At 40.6% G+C, this 24100-nt stretch overlaps 1 protein-coding gene across 1 annotated transcript in view; it reads left to right on the top strand.

Moving 5' to 3' along the window:
• Positions 1 to 286: 286 nt before the first annotated feature.
• The window catches only part of Atl1 (atlastin GTPase 1), a 70782-nt gene continuing 46968 nt past the window's right edge, over positions 287 to 24100 (top strand). The window contains exon 1 of the mRNA XM_060387589.1: positions 287 to 560. Within this exon, the coding sequence (XP_060243572.1) occupies positions 527 to 560 (34 nt within the window). The 5' untranslated portion in view covers positions 287 to 526. The remainder of the gene's footprint in view (positions 561 to 24100) is intronic.

Here is a 24100-nt window from a genome sequence, read left to right on the forward strand (position 1 = left end):
TCTTGCTTAGCACACATATACAACAGTGCAAGGAATCCTCTTTTCAAAATATGACCTTACTTTAAAATGATGCCTGGAGGGTAATATAGAGCACTTTTTTGTCTAAATGTTGCTAGCATATATTAGAACAAACAATAATGACGGTTTGTGTATTTCTGTCGTTAGCTGATGCGTTTAAGTTCTGTGAGAGTATTCGGGGGTGCTGTTTATTTGGGTGTGTTTTCTATTGAAAACGATGCAGCATATAGTCTGTCACTGACTTCACAGTCGGGGGGTGGGCCAAGGTACAGAGGGTGTGACGCTGGTATTTGTGTGAACTCCAGCTGGTGATGCTGAGCTCGGTTCATCAGCTTTCCCCTCCCTTTCCCTCCCCAGTCCTTCCCACCAGCGCCACAGCAACATCCTCAGAGTGTGAGAGAACTGCGCCCAGAGCGGGCATAAAGCCTCTTACTGCCAGCAACCTGCGGCCCGGAGCGGACCGCGAGAACAGAGACAGCACCTCGGCTCCACCAGCCCACGGACAGCCATGGCGAAAAGCCGCAGGGACAGAAACAGCTGGGGTGAGTAGCAGTGGGTAACTTGTGCAGCCTTCACTGGGTCTGGTCCTGTGTTTTCTGTCGCTAGATTCCAGCCTCTGCAGTCGGAGACTGCTCGCTGCTCCCAAGAATCGCGCTGTCACCGGTGCTGAGCCTGGTGCAGCCTGGGCCTGCGGCTCCTTCCCCACCCTGCGCCGCCTCCTCCCAGCATTTGGACAGCACCCATCCAGCTCCTCCAGGGACTCTGGCCTCCGCGCTAGGGATGGGTTGGAAGATTGGCACAGGAGGTGGTCTAGGTTTGTGTTGGCCGTTGAAGAGGGGCGCAGGGTCGATCTGGAGCAGGCGGGGCCCCAATCCTCTTTCTGGGGCAAGGCTTACTTGGATGCTGGCGGGCTCTGGGCGGGCCGTGGAACAATGAGGTGGAGCGCGCCGGCTAGGACACTGCGCCAGCCTGGGAGATGGGGTACCCTCCTGAGAATCCCCAGCCCTGCACACTTCCTCCAATTTAGGGTTAGTGGAGGAGCAGGGAAGAAGGCGAGAAGAGTTGGGGTTCCTAGCCTGCCGGCCGACTCGGACCTTCCGCCTTTATTCAGACTAGCTTCAAGCCTGGCTTTGTTCTTCGTTTTTACCTTGTGGAGATACTGGGTTCATGATTCAGCACCGGGCCTATGGAAGGGCTGGGCCCAGTGGGTTCAAGTGCGAGTGGGTGGGCGGTGCTCACGCAGGCAGAGAGGAGCACAGCGCAGCGATACAGGAGAAACCGCGCCCCGCCTGCTCTGCTGTTCCAGACCAGATCTGGAGGAGTGTGGGCAAGATGGGCTGCCTTGTCGGATTGGGCTCTAGATTTCTTGCAGGCTCAGGGCTTAGCTCATCAGCATCTTAACCCCCTATAAACACAATTTATGATCAGAACCGTTTTATGATCTCTAACCACAGATTGGTGGTGCATAGAGAAACATTGTGTTCAACTGGCTTCGCCTTGTTATTGTTTTGAAAGTTTACGCCCACTAGGAGTTCAGTGCTCCTTGGCTCTCCATCTCTGAGTTCTCTTTCTGTCTATTTTACTAAGAGGATAGGTGTACCTTTTAGTTGGTTATTTCTGTTTCCTTTTGTCAAAAGAGTATACTGCCTCCTTGGCTTTAATTGATGCGGTGGTCACAAGATCAGCCTCTGCTGTGGGCAAGGCTTACATTTGAGAGAATATCCCAGACTCCTGGTTGGTGTAGAGAGGAGGAGTAGGCAGGCAGAGTAGTCAGAAGCAATTTCATGCCCCCCCCCCAGCCAATCACCAAGCCCAGACTTCAGTATTGCAGACACAGTCTCTGCTTCCATTGAAAACCTTCCGTGTCCCTTTCCATTCCTGTGCTCCCAATGGAATAGGAATTTGAACACTCTTGACCGAATAGTCACAGAAGATGCAAATATTCAACTTAGGTTTCAGTCTTGGTCTCTGGACTAGATTGTTGGTTCCACCCAGCTAGGAGCCAGGCATGCAGAAATATTTTCTGATAATTAAAGGTTTTCTTTTTTTATTATGTTTTGGCTCGTTATTTTTTAGTATTTGGTTACAAATTTCTCTGGTAGTGGGACCTCCCCCTCCTCTCTTGGGTATGCTAGTCTCAAATGGGATTTATATAGGATCACGTTGGAAACTTATTAGAAATGAAGGTTCCCATGTTATCCAGCTAGGGGTTTTGAGTCAACGGGTATAGAGTAGGGTCGAGAATTTATCTTTTGATTAGTACTGTAGGTTGTTGAGCACAGTGTCCATGAGGTTACTTTGAGAAACAGTCTCTTAGATCATTTAAGTTTGATAATCTTCTCCCAAACAGTTCACTCCAAAGTCATCAGGAGAGTATCAGCATAAGTGATAAGTTAGGGGGACATGCCATAGTCATCATATGTCCATTGGAAACTTTCATTGAAAACAAACACTGGAATTGTAGAGTGCAACTTCAGTGTTCTGTGGGGATGCTTCACTACTTAGGTTTTTACTTGCTGTGAAGTATCTGTAAAATAAATTATTTAGGAAAGGCAGTCATAAGAGGTAGAAGTTTTAATGACAATGTTAACCTTTCCCACCTTAATTCCATTTTATTCCCAGTGCCATAATACTATGTGCCTGGCAGCTGTACATGACTACATTTCCAATGCAAATCCATCTAAATTATCCCATTTGGTCTTTAGAATTTTTAATCATGTCTTTACTTATCTATTTTGCAGATGGAAAAAAACGGAAGTCAATGGTAGAATAAATGACTTAGCTAAAGTCTTATATTTTGTATGTTAGAGAACTATGGTTAGTAAGTTTTCTTCTGATGTACTTTTTGTAGCATGATAGCATGGAGTATGTGGATAATATGGAAACCAGTTTCTTGTAAGAAGCCACAGGTTTATCTGGTGAGAAGATAGTCTGTTGGTACTTAAGGAAGAACAGTGTGTGGCCCTTTCACCTAGCAGTCATCAGAGACAGAAAGAGAACAAAATGAGTCAAGTAGATAACCAGACTCAGAAAATGATTTTCAAGTAATGAACAAAAAAGGCATTTTCAAATCTGTGTGTAAAAGCTCAGGATCCTGTAGAACTCTGAGATAAGGATTTTTATCCCTGAGGGGACAGTGCCTTTTTGTAGTGATCAGGGAGGCTAGAGAGCAGAAAAGCTTATGCTGGCCATCAGAGTTGGAGGTGGCGTTAAGGGTCATACTCAGAAACACCACTGGGAAACAGGTGTATGGACACAACTGAGAATCTACCACCTGAACGGATCTGCATGAAGGTAGTTTGGGTATATGGAAGCACTTAAGACTCAACTTTTTAAGGGTAGGCATTATTAGTGTTGTTTTCCTGATTGGGAAATCTGAGATTAGAGAGTCTAAGGAACTTTCCAGAAGTGCCAGAGTTTCTGTGTTCTAGAGCTAGAATTTTGGTTGTTTCCACAGTCTATGTCCTGAGGACTAGAAGCTAGAACAAATGCCAAAAGCTGTGACAACAAGCTTACTAGGACTAAGCTGGTAGAAGAGATCAGTGCTCTATAAACTCAGTCACCTTGGACTGGAAAAGTAGATAGTGTTCTGGTGTGGACGGGAAAGGGGACAGATGCGTATCAGAAATAGTAGCCCAGAAAGCAGTCTTTCAGTGCAGGCTGGAGCTACAGCTACAGAAACAGAGAACAGTGTATACCTTTTTGTTTGTTTATTTCTGTTCATTTAACTTTCTTCAAAACTTGAGATGGAATATAAGAATTTAGTTTTCTACAGTTTGACAAAAACTGACAGTACAATAATACCTTATAAAAATGTTTGCAATAAAGTGTTAAATTGGGCTATCTTGAAACAAAACCCATCTTACTGCACAGTAAGTATAAGAAATTTTCTATTGGTAGAAAAGGCATTTGTGGAAATTTTAGGTTAGGAAGCTTTAGGTTTCTTGTTTTTAAGGGAAGATTGACAAGGGTCAGGATATAATACAGGTACAAGCAGAGCTACGGTGAATGGGTTAATATTGAAGAAGAAAAATGTGGAAGTTACCATTTAATAAGTTTGGTATGTGCATACTTGAAACTTGGGAATAAGAGAAACTGAGATTTGAAAACTAAAGAATGAATATGAGTCATCAGACCTGAGGTCCCACTAGTACAGCCAATAATGAACATTGTATGAAGTAGGGAAAAGAAGTAAAGTTAGAATTTGAAGTAAACCAGAGAAAATAAAAGTAAAGAAGTACTGTGCAGCCAAGCACAGTGGTACACTCCTTTGATCCCAGTACTCAGGGAAACAGAGGCAGGTGAATCTGTGAGTTCAAGGCCAGCCTGGACTACAAAGCGAGTCCAGGACAGCTAAGGCTACACAAAGAAACCCAGTCTCTAAAAACCAACCAGCCAACAAGGAGGAGGAGCAAGAGGAGGAGGAGACAAAGTAATAGTAGTAGTTTTAGTACATTGCAATAAAAAAGCACAATGTTTCTGGAGTCTTAGCATGTTCCGACTCAAGTCTAGATTTTGATTTAGAACTTTCAAAGTTGTGATGTCAGTCCACTCCCAGGTTTTAGAGCCAAGATTAACTTAGAGGACACAGCTACTTTCTCCCATGTCTACACAGGCATTTCATATTGGGAATGAGGAAAACCCTGACCCCAGCTTGCTATCTCGGAGCATGTGAGCGAGTTTGTACAACAGAAAGAGATTGGAAAAGACACATTCTTTAGATAACTTCCATTACTGATGATGTATATGATCAGCAATCTAAGTGTTCAAGTGAATTTGCCTTTGTGTGTTTTGGAAATACAGATAATGTCAAAGAAGCTAAAGAACATGCTGGAGAAATGGAGCTTAGTTGAGACTAGAACAGAGCCAATGTCTCTCTAGCAAAAGGCCACATACCCAGCACCAGTCATTTACGTGGGAGAACCATCTGTGCTAAAACACACTGTTAGGATTATTAGGACAGAGGGTGTGATTGCTGCCATGACTATCTGGACTACTATGGTCAGTCAGGGGAAGTGGAAAAGCTAGTGGATTAAGAGTCACTCAAGACAGGGGTCAGATGTACACAGGCTGCCACATTCTTCTTACTGTAGACATGGAGGATACAGAGTACATTCCATATCTTGATCCTACTCTCTTCCTGGCTACTGAAGCATGAAGCTGACTTTCTGGTACCTGCCATAGAACTGAGCTATTGTTTATGGCCAATATTTATTGATTCCCCTTTAAAAAGTGACTGTGCCTAGTTATATTTGTCATTTTTCTTGTCTTTGTGACAAACTACTTGAGAAAAATAGCTTGAAGAAAAAAGGGTTTATTTGGGCTTATGGTTTAGGAGGGAAAGTAACAAGAAGAAGGAAAAGCAGACAGAAAATAGGGCCTGGCTCCAAAACCTCATGGTCTACTCCCATTGACCCACTTCCTTCAGCAAGCCTCCAGCTCCTAAAAGCTCCACAGCATTGTCTCACACTATTGAAGAGTTTAAGTTAGCCTGGGTATAGTTAGCCTGAGTATAACTCCATTTTAATAAAGAGCCATCTTGACTGGGAGCTGAATTCAGGTACCAGGAAAAATCACAGAATGTACACCTGGCAGAAAACAAAGTTAACTCTCCTAGCAACAGCCTCCAGGAAATATCACAGAATAAATACTTCATAGAAAATAGAGACAGTCTCCCTGGCAATAATCAATGAGAATTGGTTGGGAATCGGGTGGGAAAATTCTCCCCAATGTTTCAGATATAGTTTAGAAGAATAGCCATTGTGCCTCAGAGAAGCATAGCCTTAGGCAATTGTGCCTCAGAGAAGGTCATCTCACCCCCCCAACTTTTACCTAATCCTGTAAAGTCAAGACATGCCCCCCCGCCCTGTTTGCTGCCATGGAAACCCCCTGCTCACAGACTTTTCCTTTAAAAATCCTGTTCACTCAGAGCTCAAGGTCTCACTTCTCTACTGCTGTGTCAGTGAGACTTGGGTCCCAAGTTCCATCACTCTTGTAATAAAGTTCTCTTACAATTGCATTGAGTCGTCTCCTGGTGGTCTCTGAGTGTCCCGTGAATCTGGCATCACACTATCACCAGTGGAGAACCAAGTGTTCAAACATGTGACCCTGTTGTTGCAGGATGTTTGATCCCATTGTGAACCCCAAAATTGTGAACTGTAAAACCCTGTTTCTTGTTTGGTGTCATTGAGCCCTATCACATACCTTTAATCCAAGAACTTTTTATTGTAAACAGGTGATTATGGTATGGTTCACTCAGCCCTAGTACAGACCTTTAATCAAAGAGCTTTCTGTACACATGATTTAATAACATTAACCCTAGGTCAAGAGGCAGAGCAAGAAACCAGCTTACAAGGGTATTTAAGATGGTGTGGAAAAGTAGAAGAAAGCTTTTAGTTCAAGCTCTAGCTTTAGCCTCAGCTCCTCAGCTCCTCAGCTGCTTGGCATTTTGGCCTCTGAGGTAGTAAACCTTTGGCGTTCGGTTTTTGTCAGCTGAGCTAGTGTCCCTTTTGATTTTTTTTTTTTCCATCTAGACCTAAGCTAAGAAGGAAGGTGAGCTGGATGTGTTTTCTGCCTCTCTGAGCTAGGCAGGATTTTCACCCCAGCATCCTGTGAGGGATGTTTTTCCACATACCTTGTCTTATAAAACAAAACAATACAAATTTCTAAATTTCTGTTAGGTTCCACTTGTACTGTATGGCACACACACATATGTAACATGCTGCACGACACATTAACATACCATATACTGTATATAACACACACATAGTAAAACATGTTATATATTCTCACCTCCTGAGTTTTTCTCATTTAACTGATTCCACTCCTTATTTTTCCAGATAAGTTTTCAAATGTGTACACAACATGCACAAACACCCCCACTCATAATACACATGCATACATACGTGCACACACACATGTGTATACACATACACACCTGTGTACACAACCACATGTGTACATATATACCTCAGACACATACATAGCATTTACAAAAACATATGCCTATAAACCTGTGTGTAAACAAGTACACTTACACATGCATGAACACACATGCACACATCCACTTAGGTTCTGATACCAACTTGATTTAATGACTCCTGGGATACACCTTCGTGCCCTTCCTAAACTTACCTTTAGCCCAGTCTGACTATAAATTAGATCCTGTGCACATCGGGGAAATGATTCACCCTAAGACACTTCCACTCTTGAAAAGTTCTTTAGGTTTGAAAGCTTGTCTTCTTTTCCATAAAAATTCATATAAATGTCTTTTTTAAAAGAGCATATAAAGAATACATACTCAGCCTAAAAGTAATAATGATCTCCTGTGTCCCCACTCTCTAGCTGAACCTCATCAGTATTCCCCCACTCTCCTGTTGCCCTCCTTAATGACTTCTCCTTCCCCTTACAGGGTGAACATATTTTCACACCTTGTATTGTTATCCTCCTGATAATTTGAATGGAGCCACTAAGTAAATATGTGTTCCTAATTAATAGATTATTTTCCTTTTTTCTTTCTTTCAGTATTGGTGAATGAACCTGTGCTCTGTGAGTTTGGCAAGCATTCTACCACTAGGTTTTAAAGTGTCATATTTTGTAGGTTTCAGAGGTTTTTGTAGACTTGTCTATTTATCTTTATATAATCTATCTATAGAATCATATCTATCTGTTAAACCTAGGATGTATATTCCTGTGATAAATTAGACTAGTATCTGAAATAACCATGAGTTAACTAACAATTAACTTGTATTATTTAATTACCCTAATAGCAGTTTTAAAAGTATTGGAAGTAAACATTAAATTTGTATTAATATATCAAAATTTATACTAATGTATTAAAATACTTATTTTTGCATTCATATATAAGATCCTATACCAATGAGTTAAAAATAACCTTATTTGGGTATAACAAATAAAGCCTAAGTTGAGGAGTATATTCAATAATCTACCTCTTGTCTTGTCATTTCTATAAGATATCCTTATATTCCCCTTTTTTCCTTTCAAAATTTTTTTCCTTATCTAAGAAAGAAAGATAGAGAAAAGAAGAAAGAAAGAGGGAAATCCCTGAGTCTAAATTCACTTTCTCTCTGAATAAGACCATTAATAATTTGTAACCAACTCCCAATGACAATAAATATCCATAGCCCAAGAAAACAACCAAGAGCCTAACCTCCTTACCGGAAATGGATGTCTTTTTTCATGGGTTTCTTTCAGTGATTTTGGGGGTGAAGGAATCCTATTTGGGGACCCAAAGGAAATTGGGTAAAATGGTTAAGCAAACTAGCATTGACATTTGTGGTTGAGTCTCTGAATGTTGAGAAATTTTAGGTTTAATAGAAGTGCTATTTGGAACAGTCTGAAATGCTAGACCAATTAAGATCAGTAGCTTTCTTTGAGGCTGTTTTGAGAGGAGGCTTTGATGAGAAATAGTAATTGAAGCAGTTGAGGCTGTAAAAAGCTGAATGCTAGAATCTGCAGGATGCTGGAACAGATGGGTCAGTGTTTCAACATGCTGGAGTATGAATCCTGTCAGGTTGGATCTAGTACCATTGGTGTCCAGTTCTTTTGTTCTGAAAATATATAATTTCTCAGAAGCATTATACAGTCCTCAAATTATAAATGTATGAGATATGCAGGATACACAGATCAGTTAAGGATGTTTCTCTGCTCCTTTGTATGTGCAGAAGAAAGGCATTTTTCCGTAAGCTACTCTGGATTGTAAACCAAACTGTAAACCAATTGTATCTATGGCATTTAAAAGAACGGCATGTTAAGTTTTGAGGATATTGTAGTCTAGGTATTCAGGAGGTCTCTCCCTGTTCCTTATTATTTTGGGTGGAGTCCAAAGCCCTTTTTCTTTTTCTGTTACCATAAACATAAAGCTTTTCTTCCAATATAATGTCTCTGTTTTACAGTATTAAGTTATTGTAAGTATAAAATCCAATTAAGCAGTCTAGTTTTTGTTTATTTATATTTTGATCTTTCCCAAAGAGAATAAATCATATTATTATTGAATATATAAACATCATTATGCTGATAAGAACACGATTGTAAGGAGTTTAAATATATTGTTTTATAGAGATGAATTATTTTTATAGAGATAGTTGTGTGTACGTGTGTGTGTGTGTGTGTGTGTGTGTGTGTGTGTGTGTGTCTAGGTCTAGTCCTGGCCTTGCCTCTTTCCTGAGTGGTGGGGTTAAAGACATTAATTATTTGTGTTAGAGTTTCTATCAGTTTCTGTGAACTGTAGGTTATTTTACTTTGTGCTTTTTATTTAGTGCTGATTAAATTATCTTTTAGTTTCCATGGAAGCTCCATATTAGAAACCAGTTAGGTTATCTAGAATATAAATTAATTATTCATTTTGTGATAGTTTGAGTTCCCTGTGTTTTATTTTGCATGTGGATTCAAATTAGGTTGTTTCCTGGATGTTCCGGGTGTCTTCTGTGAACTGATCGGGATATTTCCATCAACCCATCAAAAATCTTTCCTTTGTGGGCAACTGTTTTTTGTTAAAAGTCTGTGGTGTGGTAGCACGTGTGCTAAGCTACCGTGTGTGTGTGATCATGTAAGGTTTGGGGAATAAAACCATCTTTGCTAAGGAATCATTCCCCCCACACACCACATTTGTTTGGTAAAGTTTGAAAGTGGTTTGTGTCTCCCCAGTAGATGGTAGCAGCAGCCAGTAATGTTTTGTTAAGTGTTTAGTTTGTTTCCTGTCTGCCTGCAGTAGGTTGTCTTTGTTTGTGGGCGTGGTTTTTTATTTTTGTTTTTGTTTTTTGTTTGTTTGTTTGTTTAAGAAACATGTAGGAGACAGTTTTTGACTCAGGAGTTTTTAGGTTTTAAGCTTGGGTTGTCTTGTTTGGAGTTTATTCCATCCACCATGATAAAGTATATTTTAATGGGATGGATTTATAAATTTAGTTGGGCGCCATTTGTTGTTGGCAATAAAATGATGTTGGGCTCTATAATGTTTATTATTAGCCTTATAATTATTGTGACAGTATTATTTGACCCACTATCACAAATAATAGGACATAGACACATGTTAGATTTTATAATTGCCATATTTACCTTGGGCTGGGCAAATATTTCACCTACACTGTCTTGCTAACCTCACCATCTGCCCCTCAGCCCCTATTCAATGCCATCTGCCTTAACTGTTCTTAACTGAGCTACCTTCCATCTAGAATCTTATAAATACTTGCTTACAATTTTCATCTTGGTGGTGCTTTCTCCATCCACACCATCCTTGGAGTCTTTCCTTCTGGCCCATGTGGCTTCTTCTTCACACTAACCCATTGTGGCATTTTCCTTTCTCCTTTTTTCTTGTCTGTCTGTTTTCCGTGGTTTTCTTTTCCCCAAACCTGCCTACCCCATTCTGCCTTGCCCAAGTTTTAGGCCTTTTAACCAACCAATTAGGTATAATGTCTTAGGCAGGTTTACACAACAAGGGTAGGTGTATCTAAATAACCAAATCTTGACAGCCAATAATAACCATCAAAATGCAAGCATCAGACCAACCCCCAACGCTTTAAGAAAGTCTCATTAAGTAGCTCAGGCTAACCTTGAACTCATTCTGTAGCTCAGGCAGGTGTTGAACTTATCCTCATACCTCAGCCTCCTTAGTAGCCAGTATTATAGACTTATACCACCAGGACTGCCCTAATTTCAAACTTATTTTTTTTTAACTAAGATTATAATTACATTATTTCCTCCCTTCCCTTTCCTCCTCCCAACTATTCCCATGCACCTCTTCCCCTTGAACTTTCTCTAATTTATGGCCTTTATTTCTTTCATTGCTGTTACATATTTATATGTGTGCTTGTATGTTCCTGAAGATGTAAATACGTCCTGCTTAGCCCATAGAAAGTTACTTGTATGCAGGTGCTTTCAGAACTGACCATTTGGTATTGAATAGCCAATTCGGGGTCTCTTCTCTGGGGAAATCTCTTTCTCCTGCTCTCAGCATTTCTTAGTTGCCTTACATAACTGTTGGTATAATGTTCTTGTGGAAAGTATACAATTTATCTTGTTCATTCAAATGCTGAATTCTCTACCCCACTATCTGGTTTCAATCTGGACATTGCATTGTGATATTTATTCTAAGCACCACTTGTCTCAAGTTTGTGTAAACACGCCACCATTTGTTCTCTGTATTTTCAATAAAACAACCAGCCAATGCTAAGCAATGGAGAGAATAGGGTGGGACATTCTGGTCTGGAGGGGAGGAGAAGGAAGCAAGTGGGAAGAGTCCGTGAGGAGAGATTGGCAGGACAGGACTTGGAACCACAAGGAGAGATGAACCGGACCTAAGATATGACTAAAAACAAGTGTAATGTGGGAAATCTGAATGGGAGGAAACTATGGGGGCTTGGAGGTTTAGGATGGAGTAACTATTGCCCAGCATTGTGCTCTGGGTTAATTAAAGAAATCCTAGTCTCTGTGTGGTGATTTGGGTATACAGCTGGTTTAGGAATAACCACTGATTAACTAAAAGATAAATCAGTAATAAATATTAATAATCTACAACACATAACCAATGGATCACAGTGGGAATTCAATAATTAAATGCAAATCAAAATAATAACGAGCCCTAGTCTTTAGAATAGCTTTTAAGAAAAAGAGTAGGGGCTGGAGAGATGGCTCAGCTGCTCTTCCAGAGGACCTGGATTCAATAACCAGAACCCACATGGTAGCTCACAACCATCTGGTACTCCAGTATCAAGAAATCTGATGCCTTCTTTTGGCCTCCTCAAGTACTAGGCATGCATGCGGTGTACACACATACACGTAGACAAAATATCCACACACATAAAATGAAATTAAAATTTTTAAAGTTGCCCAAAATGCTGAAAATTACAGAAAAAAAAGAGTGTTGAAAGATTAACTTGAGTGTTGGTAAAAGGGTAAATGATACAGGTGCTGTAAAAGCAACACAGTAATTTATCAAAAAATTACCAAGTGATTCAACAATTATACTTCTGCTTATGCACCCCAAAATAAATGAAATCAGGGTGTGGTAGTTTGAATCAAAATGGCCCCAGTGGGCTCTTATATTTGAATAAACTCTGTCTTCCAACTACCCTCATTGCCTTTCTTTGAAAATAGCCAAACTAGAACTCAGTTAAAAAAACAAAAAAAAACCAAAAAAACAACTGTAAGCTAGAGTGCTATAGCTTCCAGTCTGTGTTTTCAGTCTGTCCATACAGAGAAGAGCTGGGATGGTAAAGAGGCCTGAGCTGGACAGACAATACTGCAGACAAAGAGTAGCCCATTCTTCTCAGAGTAGCTCACCCAGACATGAGCAGAGGGCTGGATAATTCTGTAGGAAAAGGTGCTTTGAAAGCCAACTCATTCTTCTATGTCCATATGTATTTACTTGTTTTCCTTTGTAGAAATTTTACTTCCCATTTGTTTTTTTTGCGTAAATGTGTGAATGTATGTTCTTATAATTGGTTTGTTCTATAATGTGACTTTAAATGACTGTATATTTCACGTAAAATACCTATGCCACAACTTACTTATAATATATTGCAATTAGCCTTTAAATTATTTCTGATTTCTTACCATATAAATAATGTTGTTAGGAATCTCTATATAAATACATGTGTACAATTATAATAATTTCCTTAGAATAGATTCAAGGAAATACAATTGTCTTGGGCAAAAATTATATGTATTTTAATTTTTTATTATTCCAATACCATGTGTATGTATAATGTGTACATATATGTGCATACACAGATTCATTTATTTGCTTATTGATTTTAAGAATTAGAAAGGTTTATTCCTTTTAGTTCATGTGTCTTTGCTTGGAAGACTGAGGTTTCCTATGTGCTCCTGTTAGGAATTTGAATTTTGTTCTGCATGAGTTTCTTACTTTTTCTGTTGAGGTGTGCACACATTCAGTGCTGTCCACGTGAAGTCAGGAGCAACAAGCACATAGGCATCTCTGTCACTGACATGTTTTGGATGACTTAAGGAATTTTGCTTCTAAATAAATAAAAATCCTGCATGTTATTTCCTTATTCTTTCCAAGGCTTTGAGTTTGCAGGATTGTATTACTGTTCTTATCCCTGTTCTTCAGATTATCATCAGCAACAGAACTGCCTAAATGCATACATGATAGTATTTTAAAACACACTAAGTACAGTATCTCTTTATAGCCCAGAGGGCTATACTTGCTCTAAGACTCATCTTCATGAATTAACATTTTGTTTTGTCTCCTAAGCTCCATGGTCTCTTCTGTATAAGCATTCTCAGCAATTATTCAGATAGAGGGTGCTTCAGTAGAAACTCAAGTTCTGCCATTAGACATACTACTTTAAAGAAAAGTAAAAGTTCCTTTACATTTTTGTTGCTAATATACAGTTTCCTAGGCACCATGCATTTTCTCTGAAATATCTCCAAAGTACTCAAAATTGGTTATCTCTCTTGGTTTAATATTCCCTGAACAGATAGAATATAGTTTTTTTTTAACTAAGTTTACAATTAAAAAATTCAGTAATGCATTCTGATAACATTTCTAGTATTTAATAATGATTGTTCTGGTTATTCTAATTTTTTTCTAATCTTCCTTTCTGTATATTAAAATTCAGTAGCTGAGTACTAGCATTTAATGACATAGAAATATACCATAAGACTAAAATTCTCCAGTTAGGAATAGAGCTTCCTAGAGATCCAGCTATACCACTCCTAAGCATATATCCAAAAGATGCTCAAGTACACAAGGACATTTGTTCAACAAAGTTTGTAGCGGCTTTATTTGTAGTAGCCAGATCCTGGAAACAACCCAGATGTCCATCAACAGAGGAATAGATACAGAAATTGTGGTACATTTACACAATGGAATACTACTCAGCAATTAAAAACAGGGAAATCATGAAATTTGCAAGCAAATGATGGGATCTAGAAAAGATCATACTGAGTGAGGTATCCCAGAAGGAGAAAGACACACATGGTATATACTCACTTATATAGACCTATAAGATAGGATAAACATACAAAAAATCTGTACACCTAAAGAAGATAAACAAGAAAGAGGACCCAGGGTAAGATGATCAATCCTCACTTAGAAAGACAAATGGGATGGACAGGAGCCTACTACAGAGGGCCTCTGAAAGACTCTACCTAGCAGTGTATCAAAGCAGATGTTGAGACTCATAACCAAACCTTGGGCAGAGTGCAGGGAATCATATGAAAGAAGGGGGAGTTAGTATGACCTGGAGAGGACAGGAGCTCCACAAGAACCAAATATATCTGGGTACAGGGGTCTTATATGAGACTGTTTCTCCAACCAAGGACCATGTATGGATATAACCTAGAACCCCTGCTCGGATATAGCTCATGGTAGCTCATTATCCAAGTGGGTGCCCTAGTAAGGGGAACAGTGACTATTTCTGACATGAACTCAATGGCTGGCTCTTTGACATCCCCCCCTCCCCAAGGGAGGAGCAGCCTTGCCAGGCTACAGAGGAGGGCTTTGCAGCCAATTCTGATGAGACCTGATAAGCTGGGGTCAGATGGAAGGGGGAGGAGGACCTCCCCTATCGGTGGACTTGAAAAGGGGCAGGGAGGAGATGAGGGAGGGAGGGCGGGAATGGGAGGGAATGAGGGAAGAGGGCTACAGCTGGGATACAAATTTATAAGCTGTAACTAATATTAAAAAATAAAAATTTAATTAAAAAAAGACTAAAATTCTCCTGCTTAGAATAAAAAATCCAGTATGCAAAAAAAAAAAAAAAAAAAGTATGAAATAATGTTTGTTTCTTTGTTAGTTTTCTGTTGCTCTGGTAGAATACCTGAGATTTTTTTGAAGAAAAATTGATTGTAACCAACTTCATTAAGGTGGATAAGAACACGAGAGAATGGCCATGTCTGATGAAGGCCTGGTGTGTCATGACAGAAAAGCTGATGTGCTAGAGGGCTGTGTTAAAGAGAGAGCATATCAGACACAGCCTCACTTTTCTTTCCTATTTTTTTCATGTAATATATTTTGATCAAATTCCATTTCCTTCCTTTACCTGCCCTCACACCTTTCCTCTCTCAGCTTCGTGTACCTATTTTTAAGCCTACCACATCCATTTAGTGCCACCCGTGTGTGCATGGGTAAAGGACCATCTATTGGGACCATAGGTATCCTTTCAGAGCCCACATCCCTAAAATCTGACTCTCCCTCTCCCAGCAACCACCAGTTTTCAATAGCTCCTCAGATAGGAATGGGGCTTCATGATCCCCTCCCCATCTTTGCTGGGATTTCACTGACTTGATCTTGTCCAGGTCTTGTTCATGCAGTCACAGTTGCTGTGAGTTCTGTGTGCAAGACAGTTTGGCAAATACTATTCTGCTGCATCTGGTTCTTAAAATATTTCTTGCTTCTCTGCTATAATAATACCTGAGCCCTAGGCCAAAGTGGTGTGATAGAGATGTCTCATTTAGGGCTAAGCCCTCCAAAGTATCTTTTTCTCTGTGTGATTACCAATTGTGGTTCTCTGTATTAGTTGCTATCTACTGCAAAAAGAAGTTTTTCTGATGAGGGTTGACAGATGCACTAATCTATAGATAAAAAGATAAGCATTTAGGGGACAATGTCTTACTTTGTACATTTAGCAGGAGAATAGTACTAAGTTCTCCCATAAGACCCAGCCAGTCACAGATTTTGCCCAGTTAATAGTACCAGACTTGGGTTCTGTTTTATGGAGTGGGCATCATGTCTGATCAGAAAAATGGCCGGTTGCCCCCGTAACTTTCATGCCACTATTCCACCAGTGAGCATATATTGCCTGGTTGTTAATGTAGCTCACAGGGTTCACAGTTAGGTAAGGTTATTGATTACTTTGTTTCCCTGTTAGTGTGCATAGAACCTTCCAGCTCTATGAAAGTTACCTGGTAGGGATGAAGACTCCAGGTTGGTACCAGCTTGATTTCTTTACATCTTATGATTCAAGTATGTGGTGATTTCACGTCTTAGCATCAGCATCTGTAGAGAAAATAATGGAACAGGAGGCTTAATGGAGTAGGATATGGGAGTACAGAGGAGAAGAGGGAGTATGGGAAATGGTTACTAGCATTAAAGACCTTTGAAACAGCTTGACTTTTTAACAGTCCACTCTTGCTATGAACAATGTAGCCCTGAAAGAGAACTTAGCACACTCTTCTGAGACTTAACTGAGTCTTTCAAGAAAGACAGCAATATGTTCATAAGAGTTTTAATGACCTTATCACTTTCTAACAGTCCCAACACCTCTCACTGGGAACCTAATTTCAACATGTCTCAGAGGGGACAAAGCATACTCAAAACAATAGCCAGTTAGTTCTCTGCTGGTGAACCATCTGTCTATCTCTGTTTTCCCTATCTGGCTTGCTTCTGACCTGTTTCCTTTTTCTCTTTTGAGATTTGAATACTGTTTGGGTAATTGATATTAATTTTAGTTTAAGAAAACATATTTAAGGGCTCAGAGGTTTAAGAGCACTGGCTATACTTCCAAAAATCCTGAGTTCAAGTCCCAGCAATCACATGGTGGCTCACAAACACCTATAATGAGATCTGGTGCCCTCTTATGGCATACAGGCATACATGCAGGCAGAACATTGTATACATAATAAATGTCTTAAAAAAAACATACTTACAGCCACTTTTGATGTGAACTGACAGACTAAGATCAGAAAGGAGAGGAGAACCTCCCCTATTAGTGGACTTGGGGAGTGGCATGCAAGCAGAGGGAGGAGGGAGGGTGGGATTGGGATGGGAGGAGGGAGGGGCTTATAGGGGGATGCAGAATGAATAAAGTGTAATTGATGAAAAATTTAAGAAAAAAAGGGAAAAAAATAATTTAAGAACCTTAAATGACTTTCAAAATTGGAGGAAAACATGGAGTTAGTCAATTGGCATGGAGCACGTCTCGCCCCTGGGGGCAATGGTCTCCTGAACCTACTCAGACCTCGGACACCACCACTGCTAGTTCTAGAACTGACGCAGGATGTTCCAACGAGGGGTTAAGGCTTCTCATAATATTTCCTATAAGCCCACACCTGTTTGTCTATATCCCCCATTTTTATTTATTATTAGCCAGATAGAGCCAAGTAATTGTGGTAATGATACTCGCTTTTTTTTAAACCCCAATGCTAGTAAAGTTAGGTATGCCCTGGTTACTCGCATGCCTCACTGGGTGCCTATGCCCATTGATGCCCCTCACGCTATGACTCTCTTCAGACAGAAAAGGGATCTTGGAACTACAGCCACCATTGTTACTACCATCTCATTGACGGCTGTTGGAGCTACCACCAGGGCATTAGCCATGAGTCATACTGGGCAGACTGCTCAGACCCTGAATAATCATTTAGCCAATGTAGCTCATGCCTTAGTTGTACATAAAGGAATTAATGCTCAACTAAAAGGAAGCTTGATGGTGTTCAATCAGAGGATTGACCTCTTGCAGGAGCAAATTGATACCCTATGGCAAATCGCTCAACCTGGCTGTCAATGAAAGTATGCTGGACTTTGTGTCACTAGCATACAACATGAGAATTTTTCCTGCGCTGCAAATCTGTCTAAACAATTGTCTAGCTATATTTTAGGTAATTGGACTGGAGAATTCGATACTACGATGGAGCAGCTGAGAGTGGCCATTGTCACAGTAAATTCTACCAGAGTGGACGCAGGACTAGCCACAGGATTATCAATATGGATTGCTGCAGCCATGAATCATCTGAAGGAATGGGCGGGCATGGGAGTGTTAGCAGGCCTTCTGGTGTTGGTCTCCTTGGTTTGCCTGTGGTATATATGCAAGATTAGAGTCTCACAACAGTGTGATGCAGCCATGATCATTCAGGCCTTTACAGCCATTGAAGCAAGACATTCTCCCCAAGCATGGTTGGATACCATAAAAAGCTAAAATGATACGCTCAGGATGCGAGGCTAAGCACTGCACTCAGGGTCAGCCGCTTTGGACCCAGAGAAGAGCATGTCTGATTGCATGCGGGTTGATGCCCCAGGTCCCGCCTCTGAGAAAAAGGTATCGGACGGGTCCGATGCTCTTTGGGTGGATGACACCTAAATGAACATCTGTACAAAGTCCCAATTTATTTCTAATATCAGAGATCAGACCTCTACTCTTGCCTGATGCGTCTAAAACAAAAAGGGGGAACTGTAGAGAGCTGCAGAATGCTATGCCTTAAAGATGGAGCTGGTTTCCGCCTTCCACCTTCCCGATGGTGAGTGCTCTCTGTCAGGAACAACTCCACATTTGGCTAAGGCCGAGGATCTGGCTTGCTTCCATGTATGTGGACCTATCTGCATTGCCCCCGTGGCACGCCTGGGTTGGCTACCCAGAGGCTATTTAAGCTGTGGGCTGGCTTTCCCCGGGGTCCGAGGATTGTTCAATGTTCCTGAATAAACTGCATTGAAAAAAAAAAAAAAAAAAAATACAGTTCAGTTCAAGTCCAAAAAAAAAAAAAGAAGGCAGAAATTTGATGTGGACAAACCTTGGTTTAGGGCTGGGACAAGGGAAGTGTTCTTGTTTAGCACACTAAAATCCCTGGTTTTCATACCCAGAACTGCAAGAAGAAACAAATAAACAAACAAACTCCAGCAAGTTCAGACTTACTATGTCATCCACTTCTGCCTGGCAGAGGCAGAGCCAGCAATGGTAAGCAGACAAACACTGGTCTTTCCTTTTTCTATACTTCTGATTACCCACCTTGTTTCCAATCCTTCTAGATCTCTTTTCTTCTTCTGACTGATCTGGCCCCTGATAACTCTGCCAAGCCATTCTATCTATGCTATGCGTCTTCGTACCCTCACACACCTCAAACACTCAAACATTTCTCAGCGTTATACATTTTACATATTATGCTATGTCTTGAGTTATTAGAATATGCAGTGGCATTATTCCAAAGGAGCCTTCTCAGTCTTTGTAGTTGTATTATATTTCGTAAATGAATAAACCACAATTGATTAATCAGTTCCTCATTTCAAGCAATTTACTTTGCTTTGTATTTTGTCCCTAAGTAATTATATCTGTGGAACAAATTCCTTGAAATAGCCCTCTAAGTTAAGGAATATGTATATTTACACTTTTTGCAGTTATTTGCTTAACTGCTAGGTTAGATGCTGTACTCATTTTACTGTTCCCTTATAATGACTGACAGACCATTGTCCTCCCCTTGATCTTTGCAAATTAGGTATATTAAAATGCTTTTATCAGTATACTTTTTAGTTTTAGGTATAGGACATTGAGCATCTTTTTATATGTATGGAGTCTTTTGATATGTTTCTCATTAATTGTTTCTCTTTGTCTTTTATTATTTTTCTTCTTCCACAAATTTATTTTATATCTCAAGGGTGCCCCCTCCTTCCCCTTCTCCCAGTCCCTTCCTTCGCCTTTTCTCTCTCTCTTTCCCCCCAGAAAATGGGACCTCCCCTCCCTGTATCAACACATTAAGTCACATCAGGACTGAGCATATCTTCATCTCCTGAGGCCAGGCAAGGGAGCCTTGCCAGGGGGTAGTGATCCAAAAGCAGGCAATAGAGTCTATGTTAGAAACAGCCCCCTACCCCCTCCACTTGCCAGGCACCCCATAAGACCAAGCTTCCCATTGCCTACATGTGTGCAGCGGACCTAAGTCCAGATCACACATGCTTTAGTTGATGTCTCAGTCTCTGAAAGCCCCCATGGTACTGGGTTAGTTGTCTCTGTTGGTCTTTTTGTGAGGTTCCTGTCCCCTCCAGGGCCTTCCATCTTTCCCCCAACACTCCACAAGGCCCCCAGAGTTCCGTCCCATGCTTGGCTCCAAGTTCCAGCATCTGTCCTGTCTGCCACTGGCTGCAGCCTCTCAGAGGTCAGTCAAGTTAGGCTCCTGTCTGCAAGCATAGCAGAGTATCATTACCATGGAGTGGGTCTCAGGTTGGGCCAATTATTGGTTGGACTTTCCCACAATCTTTGTTCCCTTGTTATCCTGCATTTCTTGTAGGCAGGATAATTTTTGGATCACAGGTTTTGTTGAAAGGTTGTTAGCCCCCCCCCACTAGTAGTGCCTAGCTAGGAGGTGGTCACTTCAGTCTTCTTGTCACCCCCGCCCCCCTGTAAGGAGTCTCAGCTAGAGTCACACCATGTCCTCCCAGGAGCCTACCCTGTTGCAGGCCTTCAGCTTGACAAAGAGATGTCTCCCCCCGCCCCCCGCCTCAGTTTCCCTTCTTGTTTCCAGTCCTCTCACTTCCTACCCTTGTTTTCCCCACATCTGACTCCCACCTTTGCTTCCCTCCCCATTCCATCTCCTGCTCAGTTCCCTCTCTTCATCCACTTCTGATGTCTATTCTAGTTCCCCTTCTGAGACATTCAGGCCCCTTCCTTGGGCCCTCCTTGTTACTTAGCTTGTTTGGGTCTATAGATTGTATTATGGTTCTCCTGTACTATAGGACTCATATCTACTTATAAGTGAGTACATATCATGTGTAACTTTCTGGGTCTGGGTTATCTCACTTAGGATGATCAACAATTAATAAATGGGATCTCATGAAACTGAGAAGCTTCTTAAGTCAAAGGACACTGTCAATAGAACAAAATAGGAGCCTACAGATTGGGAAAAGATCTTCACCAACCCTACATCAGACAGAGGGATAATATCTAAAATATATGAAGAACTTAAAAAAAATTAAACATCAACAAATCAAATAATCCAGTTAAAAAATGGGAGACAGAGGCAAACTGAAAATCACAACAAAGGAATCTTGAGTGGCCGAGAAGCACTTAAGGAAGTGTTTAATGTCCTCAGCCATCAGAGAAGTGCAAATCAAAATGACTTTAAGATTCCATCTTACACCAGTCAGAATGGCTAAGATCAAGAACTCAAGTGACAACAAATGCTGGAGAGGATGTGGAGAAAGGGGAACACTCCTCCATTGCTGGTGGGAGTGCAAACTTGTACGGCCTTTCTGGAAATCTATCTGGCACTTTCACAGAAAATTGCGAATAGTTCTACCTCAAGACCCAGCTATATCACTCCTGGGCATATACCCAAAAGATGCTCAACCATTCAACAAGGACATTTGTTCAACTATGTTCATAGCAGCTTTATTTGTAATAGCCAGAATCTGGAAACAACCTAGATGTCCCTCAACCAAAGAATGGATTCAGAAATTGTGGTACATTTACACAATGGAACACTACTCAGCTATTAAAAACAAGGAAATCATGAAATTTGCAGACAAATGGATGGAACTAGAAAAGATCATCCTTTGTCTGCTTTTTCTATTTTACACTTAGATCTGTGGTTTAAGCTGATTTTTGTGTGTGGTGAGAAGTGGAAGTGGAGGTTCATTTTTCCCTCATAGATATTCAGTTGTTTTACATAATTTATTGGGAAGAATGTTCTTTCCTTGTTTATTGCAGTTAAATCTTTATAAATCAGATGATTGTTCAGTTGAGGGATGTCTGGGTTGTTTCCAGTTTCTGGCTATTATGAATAAAGCTTCTATGAACATGGTTGAGCAAATGTCCTTGTTGTATGGTGGAGCATCTTTCAGGTGTACACCCAGGAGTGGTATAGGTGGGTTTTGAGGTATGGCTATTTCCAGGCCACAGGGGAGGAAGATGAACTCAATCCTCGTGTGAATAGATGAGCTGGGGCATTTGGATAGGGGGAATCCCCTATTCTGAGGAAATAGGGGGAGGGAGGAAGCAGCAGGTGGGTGGGTCTAGGATGAGAGGAAGGAAGGCCCTATGACCAAGATATAAATTGAATTAATTAATTAAAAGAAAGAAAAATCAGGTGATTGTACATGTGTGTCTGGAATCCTTAAACATTTGTATTACCTTTTCTATTGCCTTGTCTTTTCTTTTGTTAAATAGAGTCACACTCTGTAGCTCAGGTTTGCGTAAACTCTGGCAACCTTATTGCCTTAGTGTCCCTAGTACTACTGTTACAGGCATAGGGCCATCACACCTGTTTGCTTGTTTGTTTTTATGTAGTGTATGCCAGAAGAGAACTTTCTCTGTAGCTCAGGCTAGCCTTATACTCTCAGTTGTTCTCTAGCCTCAGCCTCCTGGGTGTTAGGCTTAGAGGCATGTATTATCACCTAACTAATGTCACCATAACTTAATTAATGTGTATTGGAACCATCAATGGCTAGTGCTGTAAATCCTCCAACATTGTTCTTCAGCATTTCTTTGTTGTTTTTTTTTTGTTGTTGTTGCTCTGTGTGTTTTCATCTGAGTTTGTTAATTTGTGTGAGAAATATTGCTGAGAATTTGATTATTGTTGTAGCTAATCCAGAAAAAAAAGGAACCATTGACACATTTACAGTGTAGTCTTTAAGTCTGGGAACATTTGTGTTTGTATTTTAGTACTATTTTCTATTTTTTCTTAGAGGTCTGAAGTACCTTTTGTTAGATTGCAGTAGTATGTTGGCATCATGATGGATGATTGTATGTGCCTCTTCCCATTTCCACAGTCACACGCAATGGACCTTGGTAGTGGCATTTAGCTCATAGCACTTGGCAAATACTGCAGATCTGAACCTTTTCTCACCAGTCCCAGCCATACTCTGTATACCAACACATCACTTAAGTTTATTGCCATATGTGTCACGTTTGTAACGTTATGCAAATGATATTTCTTACTCAACCTGGAGCTTAATATACAGAGTAAAATTTATGATTTCAGTGTGCTGTCCTGCAACTTTGACAAATTTATACAGTCGTGTTGTGACATTGTGATCAGAGTATAATCTCTACATTACTCCATATACCTTTTCCTCACTTCGTAGTCAGTTTCTTCTCTACTCAGCTTCTGGCCACTGCTAATCTACTTAGCTTACTATTGGCTTTCATATGAGTTCTCTGTGTAGAATTGAGACTTCATGGTCTTTCTCTGTCCACTGTAGCATGTCTGCTGATGTAGCCTTGTTCAGCTTATGTTTGGGCAGTCATGTTGCTGAGACTTTATGGTTGTGGGTTCTGATATTACTAGGAGACACAGTTTCACAGCAAACCCCATGGTTCCATTGTTCTTACAATCTTTCTGCCTCCTTAGCCATACTGTTCTCTGAGCCTTGAGTGCAGGAGGGTTTGGTAGATTTATCCATTGGGACCGGGCTCCATAACACTACATTTTGGTTGGTTGTGGTTTTCTATAGTCGTCTCCATCTGTTGCAAAGAGAATTTCCCTTGATATCTGTGGGTATAAGGACTAATGTTTAGATTTTTTTTTTATAGGAGATTATGGTGACACACCTTTTTTCAGGAGATTATGAGGACTCTCAGCAAAAGGGAGGTCATGCCTAGTACTGGAAACTACTGTTCAGGGTCAGTGAAGTCATAGATCTTGGAGGAGAATCTCCAACTACCATTCTACTAAACCAGCACAATTCCTACTATTATCTTTTTAGAAAGGTTTTCTATATTTTTATTTTCTATATATGAATGTTTTGCCTGCGTCTGTGCATTACATGCACGCAGTGCCTGAAGAGGCCAGAAGAGGGCAGAGGAACCCTTTTCTTATTACACAGTGCAGGCTAGCTTCAAAAAAGATGCCCTACCAGTCAATAAGGACATTTGCTCAACCATGTTCATAGCAGCTTTAGTTATAATAGCCAGAATCTGGAAATAACCTAGATGTCCATCAATGGATGAATGGATATAGAAATTGTGGTACATCTACACAATGGAATACTACTCAACTATTAAAAACAAGAAAATCATGACATTTGAAGGCAAATGGATGGAACTAGAAGAGATCATCCTGAGTGAAGTATCCCAGAAACAGAAAGATAGGCACGGTATACACTCAACTATAAGTCAAATATTAGCCATATAATATAGGACAGCCATCTACAGACCTAAAGAAGCTAAACACTAAGGAGGACCCTAGGCAGGATGCTTAAATCTCATTCAGAATGGCAAAAAGGATAGACACCAGAGCTGTGAGAATAGAGGAAACAGGATGGGAGCCTACTATAGAGGGTCCTCTGAAAGGATTCACACAACAGGAGATTGAAGCAGATGCTGAGACTCACATTCCAAACTTTGGGCAGAGTGCAGGGGGTCTTACAGAAGAAGAGGGTGGTAGGATAAGAGGGATA

This window comes from Meriones unguiculatus, chromosome 7 (genome assembly GCF_030254825.1).
Source record: "Meriones unguiculatus strain TT.TT164.6M chromosome 7, Bangor_MerUng_6.1, whole genome shotgun sequence".
Taxonomy (NCBI): Eukaryota; Metazoa; Chordata; class Mammalia; order Rodentia; family Muridae; genus Meriones; species Meriones unguiculatus.